This window comes from Myotis myotis, unplaced genomic scaffold (genome assembly GCF_014108235.1).
Source record: "Myotis myotis isolate mMyoMyo1 unplaced genomic scaffold, mMyoMyo1.p scaffold_m19_p_1, whole genome shotgun sequence".
NCBI classification, from domain to species: Eukaryota; Metazoa; Chordata; class Mammalia; order Chiroptera; family Vespertilionidae; genus Myotis; species Myotis myotis.
Window position 1 is genome coordinate 179,795,104 of NW_023416313.1, and position 26,027 is coordinate 179,821,130.

Here is a 26,027-nt window from a genome sequence, read left to right on the forward strand (position 1 = left end):
TGCAGTGAGGGAATGACTCAGCCCAGGAAACTTGGGGTGTCTGCTTTCTGAGCTCTATCCCCCAAGTCCCCAGTCCTGGCTTCTGCTGTCACAGCTCCAGTCCACTTCACCCTCCCTCTGCCGGAGCACAAAGATGAATGGATCCACAGGGAATTTTGTGTATTGGCCCTTTAAGAGGGTGCCTGAATTTTTATCTGTCACTCCCTGGCAGATAGCATGCCACTGCTTTTCACAGCCAGATGTTATGTGGGTACCCTTCTCAGTTTTGGTGCTCTCTGCTGGAGTGGGGGCCCAGCTTGGGGATTAGATTCCAGAGTTCTCAGTGGCAACCCCCCACAGCTGAGATATCTCTCTCCAGGATTTCAGTTGCTGTCTGTGGACACCCCGCCAGCCCTTACACACCTTCGCCCCCCCCTTACCAGTCTCTATGCGGTTTCCACTTTTGGTCCTCAGGTATCAGGGTTATCTCCTGTGAGTTTTCTGTTGATTATTCAGGAAGTTTTTCTGTATTTAAGTTGTAGTTCCTGGGAATTTGTTCCTGGGAGCATGTCCATGCAGCATCCACTTACTCTGCCACCATTTTTAATCCTTCCCTTTTCTCTTAATAGTGAAGATCAAATTCACCAAAAATCTTAAGGGATAAAAAGTAACTTTGAACAATAGGTATGATTTTTTTTTTCTGAGTGATATTCATATATATTTTTTCTTTTTGTGAACCAAATGACAGGAGCCTAAAATGGAAGGAATATCTAAGGGCCTCTGAGAGCAAAAGAGCTATTTAATTTATTTAACTTTTCTAAGCCTCTCTTTTATCACTTATAAAATTGAAGTGAATAATAGTACTGACCTCATAGGGGTATTATGAGGATTGGATGAGATAAAGAATTAAGCATTCAGCACAGTGTCTAGCTAGCATGTAGTAAATACTCAATAAATGTTAGCTGTTGCTGGTATTATGATGTTATTAGCCGCTAGAGGCCCGGTGCATGAAAATTCATGCACCGGGGGTGGGGGAGCGGCCCTCAGCCTGGCCTGCCCCCTCTCACAGTCCAGGAGCCCTTAGGGGCAGGAGGCGACCCAGCGACCAGGGGAAGGTGACGCCCCATCACACCTCTGCTGCTGCCACTGCCGGCAGCGCAAGCCTCGGCCAGCCCTGGTTACCTGAGCTTCGGGTGGCCCTGGGTGGCTGGGCAGCTGCCATCTGAGGCTTGCCTGTTCCTTAGGCTGGCCCTGGGCAGCTGGGGGGCTGAGGGAATTGGGGGACTCTAGAGGCAGGGTTGCGGAGCAGCTGGGCCCGCCTAAGGGCGGGCCCGGTCTTGCTGCATGCCTGCTGCCCCAGTGGGGCTGAGGGGACTCTGCACTGCCATCTTGTGTCTGTGGGTGCCGCTGTCTTTGAGGGTGTGACAGTCAATTAGCATATTCCCTTGTTATTGGCGGTGGGCACTGCCATCTTGTGATGGTGTGATGGTCAATTATCATATTCCCTCTTTATTAGATAGGATAAGGTACAAGGTCATTGTAAAATTAAAGAAAATGGATATGCTTAGAGACTTTGAAGAGTTAAACCCATGGAGGTTTTGGAAATAATGACTTTATGATAGTTAATATTCTCACTCCTACTGATTTCCAGGGAGGCTTGAGGAGAGATTGATTCAGAGCATTTGGAGCCATTGAGGTTTGGGGTTATATTGTTTGATTGGTGAGTTTGGAAGGGTTTGTTGGACTCCTTTTGGTACAGGGCTAATTTCAGGTTGAAGAAGCATGGCTCTTTGATTATTTTAGGTTAGAAAGGTGTGTTTTTTCCCTCTTTTAGTCCTTGACAAATACAGACTTTAGCCTTTTGAAGGCATTAGCATTCCTACAGGTATTCTGAATAGTCAAGAGAAGCATGAGGATTGAAATACTTCTTTTTGTGAATTTGTCACTAGCTGCAGAAGTAAAAATTGAAGGTGGTCAGTTTTCAACTTGAAATGTTGTTTTTTGAGAGACTACAATTCAACTATGTGTCTGAAAAATACTCTAATTGCTTTTTAAATTTGAGAGCAATAGTTTCTAGTCCTAGTAGCAAATACTAGATTGCGTATAGATGAGCCAGACCTGGCCATTAAATCCTGTCTTGGCCTCTTTTTTTTTTTTAATTGAGATATCATTGGCCTAACATTATATTAGTTTCTGGTATACAGTGCAATGGTTTGATATTTATATAGCAAAATGATCACCTCAATAAGTCATTAACATCTGTCACCATACATAGTTTGATGATGTACTTTTGGTAGAGGGCTGATCTCACATACTAAAAAAAAATTTTTTTCTTGTGATTAAGAACTTTCAAGATCCACTTATTACATACCCATGACTTACTCATTTTATAACCGAAAATTTGTACTTTCTGGACCCCCTTTACCGATTTTGCCCATCCTCCACCCCTCCCTTCAGGCAGCCCCTAGTCTAGTTTTTATATCCTTGAGCTTGGCTTATTTGTTTGCTTGTTTTAGATTCCACATTCGTATAGGTGAGGTCATATGATATTTATCTTTTTCTGTCTGACTTATTTCACCTAGCATAATGCCTTCAAGGTTCAATCAGGTTGTTGCAAATGGCAAGATTCCATTCTTTTTTATGATTGAGTAGTATTTCATCGTATGTATAGACCACATTTTCTTTATCCATTTGTCCGTCAGTAGACATTTAGGTTGTTTCCATATCTTGCCTATTGTAAATAATGCTGTAATGAACATATATTTTTTAATTCATGCTTTCTTTTTTGCATAAGTACCTAAAAGTGGAATTGCTATATCATATGTTAGTTCTGTTTTTAATTTTTAAAAAAATATTTTTATTGATTTCAGAGAGGAAGGGAGAGGGAGAGAGAGATAGAAACATCAATGATGAGAGCTAATCATCAATTGGCCCTCCTGCACACCCCATTGGGGGTTAAGCCGCAACCTGGGCATGTGCCCTTGACTAGAATCGAACTTGGGACCCTTCAGGCCGACGCTCCATCCACTGAGCCAAACCAGCTAGAGCTGTTTTTAATTTTTTTAAAAATATATTTTTATTGATCTCAGAGAGGAGGGGAGAGGGAGAGAGAGACAGAAACATCCAAGATGGGAGGGAATCATGGATCGGCTGCCTCCTGCATGTCCGACACTGGGGATAGAGCCTGCAACCCAGGCATGTGCCCTGACCGGGAATCGAACAGTGACCTCCTGGTTCATAGGTCGACGCTCAACCCCTGAGCCATGCCGGCCAGGCTGTTTTTAATTTTTTGAGGAACCTCCATACTGTTTGCCATAGTGGCTGCACCAATTTACATTCCCACAAATAGTGCACAAAAGGGTTCGCTTTACATCCTTGCCAACAATTGTTATTTTTTGTCTTTTTTATAATATCCCTTCTAACAGATGTGAGGTGACATCTCATTGTGATCTTGATTTGCATTTCCCTAATGATTAGTGTTGTTGAGCATCTTTTCATGTACTAGTATGTGTTGGCATCTGTATGTTTTCTGTTAGGCCTCTATTTTTGTTTAATAATGGATTCTCATAATTGTGAAAAGCTTTTTATGAACTGGTATTCAGCTTAGAGTTGATATTTCCTGGTTGATGTGTCTCTTCAGAAGTTAAGTACTTAGCTCTGCATTGAATCAATACTTAGTAAAAGGTACAGAGAACATTGTAGAAAGGAGATGCACATACTCATCATACTAACACTAACCAAAGTAGCATGAGGTTAGAGAAATCAACATTCAGGTTGAAGAGTCTCTTGGTGCTAAGGCTTCTCAGCTGGAGGTTGTATATCAGAATCACTCTGGAGCTTTTACAAAGTAAAAGTGCCCTACTGAGGTAAAATATTTAGAGCTTGGGACCCCAAACATGTACTCTTTTTTTTTTTTTTTTAACTTCAACAGGTGCCTTTAAATTATCTCTTGGTTAAAAACCACTACCATTGTGAAAAGGACTATACAGCCTCTGGGAATCCCTGTTATTCCTTTAGCCAGGGGAACTCTAAAAGTTGTCCTTGCCTTTTGCCATTTTCAAATAGAGCTATACACTGCACTTTATTTTTTTATTTTTTTTATAAATCTTTATTGTTCAGATTATTACAGTTGTTCCTCTTCCTCCCCTCCTCCCCCATAACTCCCCTCCACCCGGTTCCCACCCCACCCCAGGCCCTTACCCCCCACACGGTCCTCGTCCATAGTGTACGATTTTTGTCCAGTCTCTTCCCGCACCCCCCCACATCCTCTTCCCCCTGAGAATTGTCAGTCCATTCCCTTTCTATGCCCCTGATTCTATTCTATTCACCAGTTTATTCTGTTCATCAGATTTTTTATTCACTTGATTTTTAGATTCATTTGTTGAGAGATATGTATTTGTTGTTCATAATTTTTATCTTTACCTTTTTCTTCTTCTTCCTCTTCTTAAAGAATACCCTTCAGCATTTCATATAATACTAGTTTGGCGGTGATGAACTCCTTTAGCTTTTTTTTGTCTGTGAAGCTCTTTATCTGATCTTCAATTCTAAATGATAGCTTTGCTGGGTAGAGTAATCTTGGTTGTAGGTTCTTGGCACTCATCACTTTGAATATTTCTTGCCACTCCCTTCTGGCCTGCATCATTTCTGTTGAGAAATCAGCTGACAGTTGTATGGGTACTTCCTTGTAGGTAACTAACTGTCTTTCTCTTGCTGCTTTTAAAATTCTCTCTTTGTCTTTTGCCCTTGGCATTTTAATTATGATGTGTCTTGGTGTGGCCCTCTTTGGATTCCTCTTGTTTGGGGTTCTCTGCTCTTCCTGGACTTGTAGGTCTATTTCTTTCAGCAGGTAGGGGAAGTTTTCTGTCATTATTTCTTCAAATAGGTTTTCAATATCTTGCTCTCTCTCTTCTTCTGGCACCCCTATAATTCAGATGTTGGCGTACCAGAGGCTCCTTGCACTATCTTCATATTTTTGTATTCTTTTTTCCTTTTGCTTTTCTGGTTGGGTATTTTTTGCTTCTTCGTATTTCAAATCTTTGACTTGATTATTGGGATCCTCTACTCTGCTGTTGGATCTCTGTTTAATATTCTTTATTTCAGTCAGTGTATGCTTAATTTCTAAATGGTCCTTTTTCATATCCTTGAGGGTCTCACTATATTTCTTGGAGGTTTCTAGAAGCTTCTTGAGTAACCTTATATCCGTGGTTTTGAATTCTGTACCCAGTAGTTTGCTTTCCTCCATTTCTGTCATTTGTGACCTGTTTCTTTGTCTCCGCATTTTTTATGCTTCCCTGTGTTGATAGAGTGGCTCTGTTTGCTAGGTGTCCTACAGGGCCCAGTAGCTCAGCCTCTCCAATTACCTGAGGTGGACATTCTTGGTGCACCCCTTTGTGGGCTGTGTGCAGTCTTGTTGTAGTTAAGCCTTGATTGTAGTTGGTATCACTGGGAGGAATTGACCTCCAGGCCAATTGGTTGTGAGGACCAGTTGTGTCTACAATGGGAGAACTTCTGTGCTGGAGACACCCTTATGGGGCAAGACTTGCTTCAGTGGGGCTTTGGTGCTCAGTGAGTCTGCCCAGGTTTTTAGGCAGGGCAAGGCCAGGCCATTCATATGCAAAAGCCTCTGCACACAGCTTCCGTGGGGTTGTAAATTGGGTGGGGTGGTGTCTCAGGGAATCACCAGGGGAGAGAGCAAACCGCAATGGCTGCCAGTCTGCTCTGCCTTGGAGAGTCCTGGGGTCTGTGTCCCACGGCCCCGTGCAGGAACAATGACCGCTGAAGCACCTCTGCAAGAAAGCCGCCTTCAAATTCAGGCCAATGCCAGACAGTCCAGTTTCTCTCCGTATGAATCTGGGTCCTCAAATTCTCACCTGGAACTGGAGTTCAGAGCAGTTGGGAGCTTGTATCTCCCTCCTAATTGAAAAAGATAACAGTGTGCCCAGCAGCCAGCCCCTTTCGCGCACGCCCGCATACCTCCGCACTTCCACACCTCTGCACCTCCTACTGGACTCAATGTGCTTTTCTCTTTCCTTCTAGTTGTAGAATTTCCACTCAGCCAGCCTTCCCGTGGTTCTGGATGATATTCGTTTTGTCTTTTAGTTGTAGTTTTAATGTGGTTGTGCGTGGCAGCAAGTTCAGGTGTTTACCTGTGCCGCCATCTTGGTTGTCCTTATACACTGCACTTTAGATATCATGTGATCCTTATTTGCTTTACATAATGAGTAAGATTCTCCAACTCTCCATTTTTGTTGCTCAGTCGGGTTGGACCAGTCATTTAGGAATCCAGCTATAATGAATAATTCTCCTAATTAAGAGGATAATAACTCCTCTTAATTAGGAGAATTAAATATTGGAGTTTTTTTTTTGTTTGTTTTGTTTTTTGTTTTTTGTTTTTTGGTTTTTTTTACAAATCCATTTTATTTATTTTCAGTGTTTAAATCCTTGAGGGGTACAGCATTACACGGATTCTGTGTCCAATAGCCTTAGCAGGAAGGTTGCTTCGGAATTTAGCACGAACCATTCCACTGTTTCCATGAGCACGAGTTACCTTTCCCCAGATTACTCTGGTTTTGTTTGGTTTGCCACCAGGAGTCACCGTGTTGTTCTTTGCTTTGTACACGTAAGCACATCTCTTGCCTAGATAGAATTCTGTTTCATCTCGAGCATAAACACCTTCAATTTTAAGAAGCGCCGTGTGCTCCCTCTGGTTCCGGAGACCCCGCTTATAGCCAGCAAAAATGGCCTTGGACCACAGCCTTCCAGACATATTGGTCCTTATAGAAGTCCTGTTCCCAGCAGGCCTCCACAGGGTCCAAGATGGCGAAAAAAGCAAATATTGGATTTCTCATAGTTATAACCTTTAAGGTAGAGCGTCCATATCAGTGTTACTGATTAAGTATTAAATTTTTATTATGGAATTTTTGGAATTATTATGGAAAATTTGAGCAAAATTCTTATGAGTATATAGTACATTTGCCATATGTAAATTAAAAGGAAGCAGAAGACAGGTAAATAATCTAAATTTATAGCTAATACAACAGCAGTTTCTCAGTGAAGATATTTCTGTAGTTATGTTGGCCAATAGGTATTCTTAACTTTCTGGAAACATATGTCCCCGCGCCCCCCCCCCCCCCCCCCCCCGCAAATGCAGCTGTCCAATAAAAACCTTATTCCTGAGCCTGTTTCTGAACACGCTCAAAACACGTTGTTTTAAAAAGAAAGAGCATCAAAAAGTTAAAAATGGAACTCCCATTTGACCCAGTGATCCCACCTCTAGGAATATATCCCAAGAAACCAGAAACACCAATCAGAAAGGATATATGCACCCCTATGTTCATAGCAGCACAATTTACCATAGCTAAGATTTGGAAACAGCCTAAGTGCCCATCAGCAGATGAATGGATTAGAAAACTGTGGTATATCTATTCAATGGAATACTATGCTGCTGTAAGAAAGAAGGAATTCTTACCATTTACGACAGCATGGATGGAACTGGAGAGCATTATGCTAAGTGAAATAAGCCAGTCAACGAAAGAAAAATACCACATGATCTCACTCATTTATGGATAATAAAGACCATTATAAACTGATGAACAAAAATAGATACAGAGGCAGAGCAGCATTGAACAGACTGTCAAACTATAGTGGGAAGCCCGGGGAGGGTTGGCGGGGGACGGGGGGGTAAGAGATCAACCGAAGGACTTGTATGCATGCATATAAGCATAACCAATGGACACAAGACACTGGGGGGGGGGGGGTAGGGGAGGCTGGGGGAATGTTAAGGTGGGGAAAAAAAAGGAGACATATGTAATACTCTTTGTAATACTTTAAGCAATAAAACAAAATTTAAAAAAAGAAATGATAAGCAATAAAAAAAAGACAAAAAATAAAAAGAAAGAGCATCACCTCACAGAAATAGAAGTCCCCTAAGTTCTTTGTGTATGTTTTTTGTTGGTTTTCTTTCTTTCTTTCTTTCTTTCTTTCTTTCTTTTTGTATAAACACATACTATTTCTTTAAAGAAAATTGATGTTTTTTAGTATAAAGTATTGCCCTGATGGGACTTTTAAGTCTCAGACCTAGGAATGCTAATTATTATCAGGGAGAAACATATACTTGAATATGCTCCAGCCTCATAGTTAAAAAGTGAAATATCATTTTGGCCAAAGTTATATAACCTTAAATTCTCATAATAAAATGTAAAATGTTGTTTTTAGTACTGGTACAAGTATTATATGTTCTCATAATTTACATAAATCTACACTGTTCACTTTCAATGGATCTTTTTAGGTTTGGAGTATTTCAGATGCATATTCCACTGAATAGGAGGAGAAAAAATTTGGCAAATGTGAGGAAGACATCATACAAAGTAGCTACACATTTTATACACCATATTAGACTAGATCTTAATCCCATCAGCATGCAGATTCCTAAACATCTGGTAGAGTGTCTGTTTTAGATAAAATATGCCATAAGGCATTTCCCATTTTGATTATACATATGTGCTTATATTGAGAATGTGGAGATTTTTGAAATCAAACAAGCTGACTGCTTATTACAATTTCAGAAAGAGGCTGAGAAATTCTTTCATTTTGGTTTGCCTTTGTTGTTTCTTCTGACCTTTCACATCTCTTACAAGGATCAGGTTCTAAAGTCAGGGTGTACAAAGCACTTAGTCAGAAAGTACCCTTGAAAATTAGTTAGTATAATGCCATGTTGGAAAGTGACATACTGTCTTCATAAATTCAGCAACATTTTTTTTCTAGCATTGAAACAAATCATTATTTCTTCAGTTGAGGTCTCATGTAAAAGCTGGCTTGTGTTTGAGGACTGTATTGATTTAAAAAAATGTATATGTAAATGCTAAAATTACCCTAACCCTGGCGAAATGCTTCTACCATGAGAGGCACATAGGAATGGACACCAGATAAGTGAACACGAGTTCTTGTCTCCTAGCTGTGGCGCCCTCCAGAGCTTACTAGTATACTCAATGAGTAGAATAAGTGTGAGGCCAAACCATTCAAATTGTTCTTTCTTATTTGTTTGTTTCTTTTTTACCAGCTACATATAGTTTATTTGATTGTGTTAAATGTATATATCCGGTTATCTGTTTGCTGTACAAAGGTATTTTATGACAGTAGAGGAAATCTTGGGGTCCAGATTCTCTCTGTAGTGGAAATTTAGAGGTCCATGGATTAAATCTATCTTTATGTAATGTTTATTCTTTTGTAGCATTTACTTTTCAATTCTAACTTTCACATTCCCTCACAAATTCCTTCTCTTTAGGTTCCCTTAGTCACTATATGGTAACCTCAGGTTTTACCCTTGAGTTGAAGAAGAACTGTTCTATCAGCAAACTGAAGAACAGAGATATTTTCATTTTACCAGCATAAATATCCCTGAGCCTAGTCTCTCTTTCTTAGGCCCAGTGCTTCTGGTAACTTCTTTGAACTAGTCTTCACTTTCTATCCTTATCTGACTCAGTGAGAATCTAAAGGATGCTTTTTAAAAATCCTATTGTTGTTTTAATTATTTTTTGTTATTTCTGGGACTCACTTTTATATTTGTTACTGGTCCTGTCTTAACCAGATGGGATTATATTTAGTTACGCAGATCTAGAGAGGACTTTTGTCCTCTTCCCCAATTAAAAGTAATTAACCAGGGAAAAGTAGTCCTTTTAATATGTCCTTTTTATGGGCATTTGTTGCAGTCTAGGCACAGCATTGGTTGTATTAAAAAAAAAACACCCAAACCCAGCCCTGACCGGTTTGGCTCTGTGGATAGAGCGTCGGCCTGTGGACTGAAGGGTCCCAGGTTTGATTCTGGTCAAGGGCATGTACCTTGGTTGCGGGCACATCCCCAATGGGAGGTGTGCGGGAGGCAGCTGATGGTGGATGTTTCTAACTCTCTATCCCTGTCTCTTCCTCTCTGTAAAAAAAATCAATAAAATATATTTAAAAAACAAAAAAACCCACTGTATTGTTTGACAATGAGGTTTTACCCATTTTGAAATTGCTATTAGCTACTCCTTAGAGATGACACTACTGTGACTAGAATACCTCATTTGAAGGCTTGGTGCCAGTGCTATACTTTTAGCTGTGTGCTAGTGGCAGCTTTTGGACAGAACATTGCAATTGCCCCTAAGATAGGAGAGAGAGAAGTTTTCATTTGAAGGGCTAAATAAAAATGATTCTGGGTATAGGCCAATACAATATCACTAAGGAAGAAGGAAAGTACAGTTTACCTCTCCCTGGGAAGCAGTTTGGCCAGAAAAAATCTCCCAGAAATGGAAATTCTAAGCTTATTAATTTGGGAAGCTCTGGGTTTTCACTACTCTCAGTCTTTGTGAAATGGAGCTTCTTTTCAAAGGGTGTGGGAGGAGGGATGGAATAAGGCAGATTTAAATGCTTAAAAAAGGTCACTTCCCAACCCTCTAATCACCCTCTTAGAATTAAGCAGGTAGGTGACCTCAAATATCATATACATAGCAAACTGTTTAGAAATCAAGTTAGGTTATTGCTGTTCCTAACTTATGTTGGATCAATGACCTGAAGTGGCATTCAGAGCAAAGCCTGGGAAGATAGTTGGAAAATAATACGTACCCCAATGATTTTTTTATATCAAACTAAAATTTTCAGATGTTTCAATTTGTTTTTATTCCATGATCACATTTCATTCTACATTTCATATCTAATAACCAAAAGCAGGAGAAAGTAGCCAGGCAAATCCTACTTTAATTCTTCCCATTCCCTTGCCCCCATAGAGCTTTGATACTGGTGAAAGCTTGTTGAAATGAACGTAGCAGTGGGGAATGAGTCTTGAATATAAACTTTGATGGTTTATTTTTATGTTTAATAATTACACACAAATCTCAGCATTTTCCCTACCGTCTACTTGCTAATGGCAAAAAAAATAGCAAATGACTGGTTTATCACCTTCTAGGGATGGTTTTGATTAGAAATTTGAGATTAGGGTAATTTTGGAGTTGATAGCAAGAGGTGATGTCTTTGGTTTAAGTAATACCTCCCAAGAAACAAACGGTGTTTTTAAAGGAAACTTAGATTTTAGTGTGGTGTGCTCATTTAATAAAAATTATCTTTCCTTAAATGTTTTTGTATTGATCTTACCTTAGGGATGGTTCCTTATCATTGTATTTATTCTGCTTATATGTTTCTCTATCTTTCAAAACCATTTCTAAAGTTCACCTTGTGGAATACCGAATAATAAGTCCTTTGGGGCATACATTCTAGTAAAAGAAACAGAATGGAATCAAATAACCACATGCATATCAGTGTTGATGTAAGAAACATCCAAACATGTAGAGATTTTTATGAATTTATTTGAGCCAAACTGATGACAATTGCCAGGAAGCAATGTCAACAGATTGAAAAAATGCTCCAGAGAATGGCACTTTCACATCTTATTTTATACATTACAATCAAAAGAGGAGGCATAAAGGAGGGTTAAGTGACATTCATTGGTGAGAGATTAGGGAGGCAGGAGAAAGCACAGCAGGGAAATCTTTGAGATTGGATAAAAAGTAAAATGAAGAGACAAATACTCTTTTACATTGGTGGGTATAAGATAGTTAATAATTAACATTTACAGCACATAGAAATGGTATGCAGGAGAACAAGATACCAATGAGGGGTTCTGTAGTCTCATGTTCTAGTGGGAGATTGTGCCCCGAGGGATCTGGAAAAGGGGGGATACTCTGACATTCTGAATGTGTGTTATCATAAATGCAAAAAGACAATAGACGGGCTCAGTTAAGGTAAAGATTGACCTTTGTCAAAAAAGATATTGGTCTAGGACATGACTGCCTGCCATGACTCGTTTTTAGTTAGGAAGTTTTAATTTCAGACCATCCTATGTGCTTACTTTCGGTCTCTGAGTTTGTAATGCCTGCCATGCAGGCCTACCCTGAGCTTGTCAGCTTTAGGATGTGGCCCCTTTTTTGTCCACATCAGGATGAGGGTCAGAGAAAATATCCATGAAGAAGTTTGAGTAAATATCTGAAGGATGAATAGTAGTTAATTTGAAGGAGAGAGTTAAATGAATTAACAACCACGTGGAAATGAAATGTTCCTTAAGGTCTGGAGGTCTTGAGAGAGAACTGGAAATCTAAAGATGTAGGAGTTATTAATGTGAACAGATAAGTGGTAATTGATGTCATAAAAGTGGATGAACTTAGGGACAGTGTGTCTGTTGAATGAGATAAAAAGAAGGGGGCCCAGGATTGATTCCCGAGGAATACCAAGAAGGTAACTAACTTAGATGGCATATTAGGAAGTTCTTCCCTGTGCAGTGAAGAGCATACAAAACTACAACTGGGAACACAGGTCTACAAAAAACACTTTAAAAGTCTCTGAAAGGGGCTAAAGAACATGCTTGGTTCTGTAGTTAGATTTGGTTTCTGGATTGGGTCATGCTTTAAGGGAAAGTTTGTTTTCCCATGCTACTTATGAGTAATGAAAGAGTGATCTTGGCTTTTTACTTCAACCACTTCCTATATATTTTCTGCTTTTCACTTTCTCTTCCAAGACATTCTCAACTTCCATAATGGAATTAAAGCAAAAGCATAGACTTTGATTAGACTTGTGCTTGAATCCCAGCTCTGGCACTTCATTGATGTGGAATCCTGCAAATTACCCACCTTCCCTGCAAATTACCCTCTCTTCCTTCCTCTCACTGAAATCAATAAAAACATATTTTGAAAAAGTCCTTTCTGAAGAGAAAGTACAAGGAGGATTTCTGGGTTGTTATAATCCAGGGTTCTTCAACAACAGCAACATTGGTGTTTGGGGCTAGGTAATTCTTTGGGGCGGGGGCAGGGGGAGCAGTCCTGTGTATTGTAGGATTTTTTGCAGCATCCTTGCCTTTACCTATTTGATGGCAGCAGAATTACCCCCAAGACAACCAGAAATTTCTCCAGACATTACCAAATGTACCCAAGAGGGCAAATCTCCATTTAAGAAATGTTTGCAAAAAAAAAAAAAAAAAAATCTCTGTTTCTTGATATGGGTGATATTTACACTGCTGTGTATGTTTATGAAAATGCAGTGAGTTGTACATATATGATATATACAATTTTCTGTTGTGAATATTATGTTTCCACAAGAAGTTTTTAAGAAATCCTTTTTTCACTAAGGCAGTAGAGAACCAAGTTCTAACCTATAACTACGCCTAAGTATGTATAGGTTTTTATTCTTCTCCCTCAATCCCTAAAAGATGAGGTAGAATTAAGGGGAGAAGAGGACATAGGTAGGATGGAAAGGCTGCAAAATATAGTTTGAAAATCTGGCTTCCCAATGTCTCTTTTCAGCTCCTAGCCAGTATGGTGTGGAATTCAACCTAGGAAAATTTATATTACAAAATTTCAGAAATAAGCTCTGAGCATATGACAGAATAGAATTATCAGCAAAATAGGTATCTTCCTTCTCACTTTCTCTATTATACTGTGACAGCAAAGGAGAGGATCATTTGATTTTGGTCACTTTAGGTCTTATGACCCCTTTCTTGATGGTCATTGAAGTTACTTCTGAAAGTGTTTGCTTTTACTTTTAGCGTAAAATCTTTCCATCTTTCTCTATTTTCATGTTGGATAACATTCACTGCTTCCTGAGATATAGTTCCCATAGAATTCCTTGGGTAGGAAGCAGTAACCCACCTCAGTGTCTTAAAAGGAGTCTAAGAAAAGATCCTGTTTTGAAGTTTGAAAGATCCTGTAAAGAGAGGGAAGGCCTTGGGCCAAGCAGCCTTTGAGGTGGTAACCAGCTCATAAACAAGAACTGGCATGTGCCAACAGAGTCGCTCATTCTGGCTCGAGAGGTGGCTGAAGAGAGAAATGTGTGGAAGGCTCTGTAAGTAAAAGGATTGTTCTTGGCTTTGGCTGTAGTGTGGCTGGAAATGGAGCAAGGAGGGAGCGTGGACCTGGTCTCTGGGGTCTAGGTATTGCCCTAAGAGGAGGGTTTTGTATGTTTTTTCCCTTCCTTTTCTTGTTTTATTTTTTTTCCTTTTCCCCTCTTTAGTATTAACATTCAAGGTACAGGAAATGGTTGGATATTGAGTGTTTTACAACTCTTCTAAGGCAGCCTATTAATATTCTAGTCTGCCAAGACGAAAGCCAGAGGGATTTAACTAGGTAGAATCAAAGCTAATAAGTTTTATGAAAGTGCCCTAAGCAAGGTACCCTCCGTTTATTTGGAAGTGTTTAAATTTTACTAAAATCCCATCATTGCCAACGTGGTTTTTTTTAAAGAGGGTAGGCAGCCATAGTGGCTAAACCTCAAAGACCAGTAAGACCTGAAATGGGCAGCAGAGTGAGCCATCTGAGGAAAAAGGAGAGCATTGGTAATGGAAAAAAGTGCAACTGTGACTCTGGACCCTCGTCCCCTCATTATTCTTTACTGGCCCTGGCAGCTACCATAGTTTGCTCAATAGTGTTGTGGGCAGGGGATTGTTTCTTAATGCCTGCATGGGAGTACCAAACTTCAGCTGTGTTATCTAGGCTCTGAGCTTCTGGCACTTGCTGCTGCATCTGGTGACTCTAGACAAAAGCCTGTTTTGTCAGAAAGAAGATTGGGGCAAAGTACAACCATTGTTATCTCTGATGCCCTCAGAGCAAACTGTCTACTTGGCAAATGGAAAAGTCTTGACCTTGTGAATTACACAACTGGTCCACTTGGTTTTATTTTTCTTTGAGATTATGTTATACTAGTAAAGTTTCAGCATTCAGGTGTTGAGACCTATTATTGTTAATGCTTTTTAAAAGACGTTTTAAATATCATAAAAGTAACGAGTGCTTTATTATAAAGAATTTGGAAAATGCAGAATGGTAGATGGAAGAATGAAAAAATCATATTAATTCTACCATATTAGTTTTTAAAATTTTTTTATTTATTTGAGAAAGAGGGGAAGAGAGGGAGGGAGGGAGAGAAACATCAATTTGTTGTTCCACTTATTTATGCATTCCTTGATTGCTTCTTGATGTATCCTGAGATTGAACCCACAACCTTGGCATATCCTGATGATGCTCTAACCACCTGAGGTCCTCAGCCAGGACTCATTTTATTAACAGAAGAATTTCTTTAATGTTGTGAAACTGGCTGAGATTATTGGTTCAGGACTGGCTTGGGCATGATCTATATACCTCATGAGTCTCAACCCTGTTTCTTTAACATCTTTAATTTTCCCATTGAGAACTGCCTTGGTCTGGCCCTGCTTGGCTAGATTTTATTACCCTGAAGTATGAAACTGTATCTTCTATATTTAAGTTTTTATAATATGTCTCAAGCCAAGTTATAATCTTCATCTTTAGAAGTCAGGGTGTTTATTTGTTTTTTTAAATTAGTGGTGATGAATGAACATGTGTGTGTGTGTGTGTGTGTGTGTGTGTGTGTGTGTGTGTGTGATGGTTTTATTATTTTTAAAGGCTAAATGTTGACCTGTATACCTCTTTTTGGAAAGTTTAGCATAACAATTTGCATAACAATTTGCTTTCATTGAAAGTCTTATAAAGTCTTGGGAGATTTCTTGTTGTAGAAGAAGAAAAGGCCTGTCTTTCATGGAATCCTGAGATAAACTGAGCTACAGAGACTTTTTCTTTTCCATTAGTGTAACATTTTAATTAAGGCAAATGCACAGAAACAAATCTCCTTTTCTTATATAATTTTCTACTGAATTTATATTGACTAGTGTGGAACTGTGGCTTATTAGATATTTAGATTTTTGTTTTATAGAGGCTTGTGATAAAGAAAATAGAAATCTTGGCCAAATATAGAATGTGTTTTGGACTTATTTATTGTTCCTTCTTAATGTTAAAAATTGGCAGGGACTTCGAGACTGGTGTCTAAAACTACTCTGACATTGGCAATATCAGGTGTAGCCATTCCCCAAAGAAACCTTCATTAATACTGTATAACCTTATAAATCTTTTTGACAGGAAAGAAATGGAAAGAGATGCTGGCTGGATATATTTTAATTTATATTCTCTTAAAGTATGCATTCTATACTGATACATTATTTTGTAAATTATCTTTTTATTTAACATGGACTCTCCATCTAATAGGGGAAGGGGAGCTTCCATCAGAATAATTACTCTAGCAGTCTGTGAATAATCTTTGGAACTATCGTCTGCACTATGGTTTGAAAAAATCAAATCAAGATTGACTACTTTGTCCAAGAGACTGACTTAAGAATTTAAGTAGATCTGGGAAAATCTTTCATGTTATTAACTTAAATTTCATATGAATAGAGGTTGAGAAATGATGTCTGATAGCCTAAGTTGTGGGTAGAATTTCTGCTTTTTGCTTATCAGATGGCTTCAATGTTCCTGCCTTTTCTTATTTATTGTCAAAAAGTAGAAAATAACTGTTTCCAGAACTTATTAAGGAGTGATAGTTGAAGAATATTTTGGGAAGAGGCGAGCTAAACAGGTAAATACATGGGGATTTTTTTCTTTTACCTCATACAGGTTTTTAAAAATTAAGATATTCATATTTCCTTTTTATAAGTGTACAGTTCAGTGATTTTATAGTATATTCACAGAATTGTGCAACCATCACCATTATTTATTTCAGACTATTTTCACTACTCCCAAAAGAAGCCTGTGGATCTATTAGCAGACACGCGCGCGCGCCACTTGCTATTGTCTTTTTTTGTTGTGGTGGGGCTTTTTTCTCCATTTTTTTTTATAACCTAGTGAATGTAAAGTGGTATGTCATTGTGGTTTTGATTTGTATTGCTTTAATGACTAATGATTCTGAGCATCTTTTCATCTGTTCATTGGCCATTTGTTTATCTTCTTTGGAGATATGTCTATTTAAATTCTTTGCCCATATTTGAATTGGGTTGTCTTTTTTAAAGATTTTTTATTGACTTTTTTAGAAAGAAAGGGAGGAATGGAGGGAGAGAGAGAGATAAAGAAACATCCATGTGAGAGCAAAACATTGATAGCTTGCCTCCTGCACATCCCCTACTGGGGATCAAGCCAGTAACCCTGCCACGTGTCCTGACCAGGAATCAAACCGGCAATCTTTCAGTGTATTAGATGAGGCCCAACCCACTGACCCACACAGCCAAGTGTAAGAGTATAAATTCTGGATACTACTCTCTTAACAGATATATGATTGGCAAATATTTTCTCCCATTTGTGTGGATTGTCTTTTCACTTTCTTGATAGTATCCTTTGAAGCACAAAAGTTTTAAATGTTGTTGAAGCCTGATTTATCTATTTTTTCCTTTAGTTGCTGTGCTTTTGGTGACATATCTAAAAAAACCATTGCCTAAACCAAGGTCATGAAGATTTACATCTATGCTTCCTTCTGAGAGTTGTATGGTTTTAGCCCTTATGTTTAGATCTTTGCTCAATTTTGAGTTAATTTTGTACATGGTGTGAGGTAAGGATCCATTTATTCTTTTACATGTGAATATCCAGTTTCCCAGTGCCACTTGTTGAAAGACTGTTCTTTCTCCCTTGAATTGTCTTGACATCCTTATAGAAAATCAGTTGTCTAGAAATGTACAGGTTTTTGTCTGGGCTCTCAGTTATGTTCCACTGATGTACATAGCTGTCCTTATGCCAGTATTATTGTCTTGATTATTATAGCTTTGTAGTAAGTTTGAAATCAGGAATTGCGAGTCTTCCAACTTGCTTTTCTTTTAAAAATAGGTTTGATTATTCTGAGTCTCTTACATTTCCATATGAATTTTAGGGTCAACTTGTCAATTTCTCCAAAAAAATCTGTTAAAATCTTAACAGTTTTAAGTTTTTCAACTCATGTACATGGGTTCTCTTTCCATTTATATAGGTCTTTAATTTCATTCAATGTTGTTTTGTGGTTTTCAGAGTACAGGTCTTACACTTCTTTTATTAAATTTGTTCTTAAGTATTTTATTCTTTTAGATGTTATTTTAAGTAGAATTGTTTTCTCAATTTTACATTTGGGTTATTTATTGCTGTGCATAAAAATATAATTGATTTGTATATATTGATCTTTATCATGCATCTTTGCTGAACTCATTTATAAGCTCTAATAGTTTTTATGAGCATTCTTTGGGATTTTCTATGTACAAGATCACGACATCTGCGAATAGAGATACTTTTACTTTCCTTCCAATACAGATGTCTTTTTTTCTCTTGCCTAATTGTAGCCTTCAGTACAGTGTTAAATGGAAATGGCAAGAACAGACAGACATCTTTGGCTTGTTCCTGATTTTAGAAGAAAACCTTCAGTCTTTTACTTTTAAGTATGAAGTTAACATTGTTTTGTTTTTGTTTTTCAGAGATGCCCTTATTAAAGTGGAGTTTTGAAGGGAACACTTCTACTCCCGTTTGAGATTTAAGAGTCTTTTAATTATTTTTCATAACAAGATCGTGTGTGTGTGTGTGTGTGTGTGTGTGTGTGAGAGAGAGAGAGAGAGAGAGAGAGAGAGAGAGAGAGAGAGAGAGAGAGAGAGACAGAGAGAGAGAGAGATAGGGAGAGAGAGAGAGGGAGGGGGTTGGAGAAACTTGTGAATGTAAAGCATACAAGATATAGAGCACCTGGATATTAGTGTTCATTCTATCACTTTAACTGTCTAACTTTGGACATTTTGTGCCTCCATTCATGATTTCTGTTCGTCATATATTTATTGAACATTCGATTTGCTAGGTATTTGAAGATACAAGGGTAAAAGCACTGAGATCTTTGTCCTCAGATATCAGTTTGCACTCTATATCAACAACCTCATTTTTAAAAAATCTGTGAAGATTGAGGTGTTGGGCATATTTTGATTTGTGAACATGTGTTAAAGGCCTTGCTTATTTTCAGAGTTCAGTATGGTCTCAGTATTAAGACTGGTCTTATTATGTAGATATCATGGTGCTACCTATGTGTCAAACTCTTTTACACTTATCTCCTTTTTTTTCAAAATACTGTTCATCATAGCAGTGACTCCCAAATCTTTGTCCTCTACTCTGACCTCTTTCCTAAGTTTGACCATGGTTTCCAGCTGCCTAATAGATTTCCTTGCTCAGTTGTTCTAGATCTACTTCAGACTTACAAGGTCTATAATAAAATTATGATTTATCTATAACGCCCAGCTCTCTTCATGCATTCTCATTTTTATTAGTGGGAATATTTTTCCATTTGCCCAAACTAGAAACTTCTGAGTCATTCTTGACACCTTTTTCTCACTGCTCACATCTAGTGTATCACAAAGGCCCTTTGAGAGACTGTCTCCTACATATTTCTTGTTACCTACCCCCATCTCTTGTACTTATTGCCACTTCCTTTGTTCGGACCCTCATCATTTTTTACTTGGACCAAACTCTTCTCTCACCCCCTTTCTTTCCCATGTGTTAAAATAATTGTCATTCAGGATCCAGCTTAAATGTCACTTCCTCTTTATAGCATATTCTTGTTAGCCAATTCTTCAAACTTCCAGGTGAAATTAAACATCATTCTACAGTCATGTGCCTCTTAATGATAGGGATATGTTGAGAGAAACACACTGTAGGCAATTTCGCCATTGTGCGAACATCACAGACTGTACTTACACAAACCTAGATGGTATAGCCTACCACATGCCTAGGTTACATAGTATAGCCTATTGCTCCTAGGCTACAAGCCTGTACAGCATGTTACTATGCAAAACAAGCATAAGAGAAAATTATACAATCAAGGAACATGTTAAACACAAGTTATATGAGGCTGCTGCTGTCACAACATGGCATACTTTGAAGCAAACTTTTTTTTTTATAAGTAGAAAGATTCTATTCTAAGATAATGACAAAAAGTATAGTATGGTATGGTCCAAAACTAGTAACAATTGTTCTTATCATTACCAACTATTATACTACTAGAGGCCCGGTGCACAAAAATTTGTGCGCTTGGGTGGGTCCCTCAGCCTGGCCTGTGCTCTCTTGCAGTCTGTAGCCCATCGGGGGCCCCTTTCCCCTGGCTGCTGGCACCAGTTTTCCTCCGGCGCTTGGAACCCAGGCCTTCGCTCTTTGCCAGGAAGGGCCGGCGTGGCAGGCCCAGGAGCATGGCGGAGGCCGGTGCGGCAGGCTTCCCTCTTTGCTCTTCGTTTGCCACACCGGCCTTTGCTTGCTGCTCCTGCCCGGGGCCAGCGGCTTTGCTCCATTGCTTGGCGCCTGCGTATGCACATTAACCACCATCTTTCTTGGCAGTTAATTTGCATATCGCCCTGATTAGCCAATGGGAAACGTAGCGAAGGTACAGTCAATTACCCTTTTGTCTTTTATTAGATTAGATACACACTTATATGTGCATAGTAGAATTGTTTACATCAGCATCACCACAAACACGTGAGTAATGAGTTGCACTACCATCTTATGGTGGGTTTAGCATCACTAGTGATAGGAATTTTTCAGCACCATTGTAATCTTTTAAAAAAATATATTTTATTGATTTTTTTACAGAGAGGAAGGGAGAGGGATAGAGAGAGAAACACCGATCAGCTGCCTCCTGTACACTCCCCACTGGGGATGTGCCCGCAACCAAGGTACATGCCTTTGACCGGAATCGAACCTGGGACCCTTGAGTCCGCAGGCCGATGCTCTGTCCACTGAGCCAAACCGTTTAGGGCACCACTGTAATCGTATGAGACCACCGTTGTATATGCAGTCTGTCATTGACTGAAACATCATTCTGCGGTATTTGTATTAATGCTATGAAAATATTGAATATTGTATAGCTATTAATAGCATAAGTTGTAGAATCATACAGACTTGAGTTTGAATTCTGGCTCTTAATAGCTATATGACCTTGAGCATATTAGCCTTTCTAAGCCTCAGTTTCCTCATCTTAAAGTAAAGCTAATAACTTCTTCATAGAGCAGAAGTGAAGATTAAGTGCAATTATGAAAGTAATAATTATAATAATCATGGCCACAATATACTGAACATTTATTATTTGCTAAACACTGAGCGAAATGTAATATTTGATACATATTGCCTATGAAAAACAGCTTAGTGCCTGATGTATAGTAAAATTCAGTAAAGAAAAGCTAGTATTTTTTGTTGTTTTTTCATCTGGGCTGAGCATTTTAAGGCAAAAACTATGCCTCATCTTTGTGATTGACAGTATGGTAGATCATAAATAAACAGTTGCTGAGTGTGAATTTATTTAGTGCAATTTGACGAAATGCTAGGAGTTCTTAAAAATAATATTCCCTGCTAAGTTGACTGCAGTTCCTTTGGGATTTGAAGGTTTTGCGTTTCCTATTCAAGTACACATACCCCTGGAGAGAGATAATACTTGTAGTTTTATCAACAGCTATCCTATGGGAATTGGTTCTTTACCACCTGCTTTCTAACCTGAGAAAAAACTTACAGGATGAGACTGGGCTGGAAAGAAAGGGGAGAGGAAGAAACCAGAGCACACAGTATTATGGGGAACAAAATTACTATTTCTCATTCGCCTTAGATTTACTTTTTTTTCTAACTTGTAATGGACATCACACTACCTAATATACATAGGCAGCATTTGGTAACCTTGGCTCTGCTGTAGAGCCATATGGTTAGATCATGTAAAATTGAGTTATTTCTGTTACTTGAAAATCTGAATTAGCTTATTTAGCACTTTGTGATATTATGAGTATGACAGAGGCCCGATGTATGAAAATTCGTGCAAGAGTAGGCCTTCTTTCCTCCAGCTGCCGGCACCGGCTTCCCTCTGGTACCCGGGACCCGGGCTGCTTCCCTCTGGCCCCAGCTTCATCCGGAAGCATGTCTGGCCTAATTAGCATATTACCCTTTTATTATTAAAGATGGCAGACTCATTCCCTCTATAGATAGTTAATAGCTTTATATTGAGTATTGAGAGAGAGTATTTTAGACCTGGTCCCTAATTTTGGTCAGCTGTCTTATAAATAAACTAGAGGCCCGGTGCATAAAAATTTGTGCACTTGAGGGGGAGGAGGGGTCCTTCAGCCCGGCTTGTGCCCTCTCGCAGTCTGGGACCCCTCGGGAGATAACGCCCTGCTGGCTTAGGCCTGCTCCCGGGTGGCAGAGGGCAGGCCCAATCCCTAGGTGCAGCCCCTGGTTGGGCTCAGAGCAGGGCCGATTGGGGAGTTGGGGCGCCGCCCCCTCTCATGCACAGAGCAGGGCGGATCGGGAGGTTGCGATGCCACCCTCAATCACGCTCAGGGTAGGGCCGATTGGAGGGTTGGGGCACCGACCCCTGTCACACTCAAGGCAGGGTCGATGGGGAGGTTGCGGCGCCACCCACTGTCACGCACAGAGCAGGGCCAATCAGGGGGTTGGGGCGCTGCCCCCTGTCACTCACAGAGCAGGGCCCATCAGGGGGTTGGGGCTCCGTACCCTGTCACACACAGACCAGGGTCGATCAGGGGATTGGGGAGCTCCCCACTGTCACGCACAGAGCAGGGCCCTACAGGGGGTTGGGGAGCTCCCCCCTGTCACGCACAGAACAGGGCCCATCGGGAGGTTGGGGAGCTCCCCCCGTCACTCACAGAGTAGGGCCGATAGGGGAGTTGGGGCACCGCCCCCTGTCACACACACAGCAGGGCCGATCAGGGGGTTGGGGCGTCACACCCTGTCACACTCAGGGCAGGGCCGATGGGGAGGTTATGGCTCTACCCCATCACACACACAGCAGGGCCCGTGGGGGGTGGTTGGGGCACCGCCCTCTATCACCCACAGAGCAGGGCTGATCAGGGGGTTGGGGTGCCGCCACTGTCACACTCAGGGCAGGGCCGATGGGGAGGTTATGGCTCTACCCCATCACACACAGAGCAGGGCCCGTGGGGGGCAGTTGGGGCACCGCCCTCTATCACCCACAGAGCAGGGCCGATCGGGGTTGGGCGCTGCCACTGTCACACTCAGGGCAGGACCAATGGGGAGGTTATGGCTCTACCCCGTCACACACAGAGCAGGGCCCGTGGGGGGTGGGGGGGTGGGGGCACCGCACCCTGTCACACACAGAGCTGCAGGGCGATCAGGGGGTTGGGGTGCCTTCCCGTCATGAACAGAGCAGGGTGGATAGGGAGGTTGTGGCCCCGCTCCCTGTCACACAGCCGCAGGGCGATCAGGGGGTTTGGGCGCTGCCCCCTGTCACGCTGATCCCAGTGCCAGGAGGCCTCGTGGCTCCGCTGATCCTGGTGCTGGGAGGCATATTACCCTTTTACTATATAGGATAGAGGCCTGATACACGGGTGGGGGCTGGCTGGTTTGCCCTGAAGGGTGTCCAGGATCAGGGTGGGGTTCCCCACTGGGGTGCCTGGCCAGTCTGGGTGAGGGCCTGAGGGCTGTTTTCAGGCTGGCGGGTGACTGAAACTTCCAACCGCTCCTTTTTTTCTTTTTTCTTTTAATTCTGGGCCAGCTTTAGCTCTGAGGCTTGGCTCCAGCTCTTAGGCCTCGGCTGCTGAAAGCAGGTATCTGGTTTGTTTGGGTTCTATAATCGAAACACTGTTTCAACTCCAGCTCTGAGATCCCAGCTGGCTGAAAGCAGGTTTCTGGGGTTTTGTTTAGCTTCTATATTTGTAACAATGTTTCAAACTGCAAGCTCAGAGGCCGGCAGCGGCAGGTGGGGTATGTTGGATTCCTCCGTCACTGAAGCAAGCAAGCCTCATGTTCGCTTCAAGCTGCCTGGCTGCCGGCTGCCATCTTGGCTGGCAGTTAATTTGCATATCGCCCTGATTAGCCAATGGGAAGGGTAGCGGACGTACGGCTAATTACCATGTTTCTCTTTTATTAGATAGGATGTCAGCTATTACTACCTTGTGAACTGTCAGGATTATTGACCACAAGATGGGGTGATAAACCTGAAAACACTGAAAAGGCTACACAGATATAATACAATACAATTCCAGACTTTAATACATGACTTTGGAAAACTCATTTAACTTTCTGGACCTCAGTTTCCTTATCTCTGAAAATTTTCAAGGTCCCTGTCTGTCCTAAAATTCTGCAGGGCTTTATTCTGTCAGAGGATATTTTTTTCCATTGCTTTTCAAAGAGAGTGGAAGGGACGGGGGAAGCAGAAGAAACATCATTGTGAGAGAGACACATCGATTGGTTGCCTCCTGCACAAGCCCTGACTTGGGCAGGGAGCGAACCAGAAACCCAGGTACTTGCCTTTGACCGGAAATGGAATCTGTGACCTTTTGGTACTCAGGCCGATCTCTAACCATTGAGAACACCAGTCAGGGCGATCTCCCTTATGATGTGTCTTGGTGTGGTCCTCTTTGGATTCCTCTTGTTTGGGGTTTTCTGTGCTTCCTGGACTTGTAAGTCTATTTCTTTCACCAGGTAGGGGAAGTTTTCTGTCATTATTTCTTCAAATAGGTTTTCAATATCTTGCTCTCTCTCTTCTTCTGGCACCCCTATAATTCGAATGTTGGTACGCTTGAAGTTGTCCCAGAGGCTCCTTACACTATCTTTGTATTTTCGGATTCTTTTTTCATTTTCCTTTTCTGGTTGGGTGTTTTTTGCTTCTTCGTATTTCAAATCTTTGACTTGATTCTTGCGACCCTCTGGTCTGCTGTTGGGAGTCTGTATAATATTCTTTATTTCAGTCAGTGTATGCTTAATTTCTAGTTGGTCCTTTATCACAACATCGAGGGTCTCATTAGATTTCTTGTACATCTCAAAGAGGACCACACCAAGACACATCATAATTAAAATGCCAAGAGCAAAAGACAGAGAGAGAATCTTAAAAGCAGCAAGAGAAAGACAGTCAGTTACCTACAAGGGAATACCCATACGACTGTCAGCTGATTTCTCAACAGAAACTTTGCAGGCCAGAAGGGAGTGGCAAGAAATATTCAAAGTGATGAGTGCCAAGAACCTACAACCAAGATTACTTTATCCAGCAAAGCTATCATTCAGAATTGGAGGTCAGATAAAGAGCTTCACAGATAAGGAAAAGCTAAAGGAGTTCATCACCACCAAACCAGTATTATATGAAATGCTGAAAGCTATCCTTTAAGAAGAGGAAGAGGAAGAAAAAGGTAAAGATACAAATTATGAACAACAAATACGCATCTATCAACAAGTGAATCTAAGAATCAAGTGAATAATCTGATGAACAGAATGAACTGGTGATTATAATAGAATCAGGCACATAGAAAGGGAATGGACTGACTATTCTTGGGGGGGAAAGGGGTGTGGGAGATGCGGGAAGAGACTGGACAAAAATCGTGCACCTATTGATGAGGACAGTGGGTGGGGAGTGAGGGCAGAGGGTGGGGTGGGAACTGGGAGGAGGGGAGTTATTTTATTGCAGAGTTTCTATGGCATGGGTGTGTATGTACCACAGTTTGTTAAAGAAATCACCTGTTGAAGGACATTTAGGTTATTTTCAGTTTTGTGCTATTATGAAAAAAATTGCTATGAACTTTCATATACAAGTTTTATGCAAACATAAGTTTTCATTTCTCTGGGATAAATGCCCAAGAGTACAATTGCTGGATCATATGGTAATTGTGTGTTGAGTGTTTTAAGAAACTGCCAAATAATTTCCCAGAGTGGCTATACTATTTTATATACTAGCAATGCATGTCAATCCATTTTCTTTGCATCCTTGCCAGTATTTAGTGTTATCTCTATTTTTTTTTTAATTTTAGACATTTTGACATGTGTATAGTGATCTCATTGTCATTTTAATTTGCATTTCCCTAATGACTAACCTTTGTGAAGATCTTTTCATGAACTTGTTTGTTGTTATCTGTATATCTTCTTTAGTGAAATGTCTCTGAATGTCTTTTACCCGTTTTCTAATTTTTTGTTTACTGTTGTTTTTAAAGTTCTTTATATATTCTAGATCTAGTCCCTTATGAGATTTTTATGTTTTACATTTAAGCCAGTGATCCTTTTTTTTTTTTTTCTTTCTCAGAGGCCAGTCCATTTTGAGTGAAATTTTATAGAAGGTGTAAAGTTTAAGTTGTGGCTCATTTTGTGTGTGTGTGCCTATGGATATCCCAATTGCTTCAGCATCGTTTGTTGAAAAAACCATCCTTTTTCCACTGAATTGCTTTTGCATCTTTGTCAAAATCATTTGACCATACTTGTCAAATGACCATA

The 26,027-nt window shown here is 40.4% G+C and overlaps 2 protein-coding genes across 7 annotated transcripts in view; one reads left to right on the forward strand and one right to left on the reverse strand.

The window, feature by feature from the left end:
• ZNF609 (zinc finger protein 609) overlaps positions 1 to 26,027 on the forward strand; it is a 219,130-nt gene that overhangs the window by 42,243 nt on the left and 150,860 nt on the right. The window lies entirely within an intron of this gene.
• Positions 6,377 to 6,813, reverse strand: LOC118653758 (60S ribosomal protein L35a). The gene has a single exon (XM_036304513.1). It carries the CDS (start codon positions 6,743 to 6,745, stop codon positions 6,413 to 6,415), a length of 333 nt encoding a protein of 110 aa, XP_036160406.1. The 5' UTR covers positions 6,746 to 6,813; the 3' UTR covers positions 6,377 to 6,412.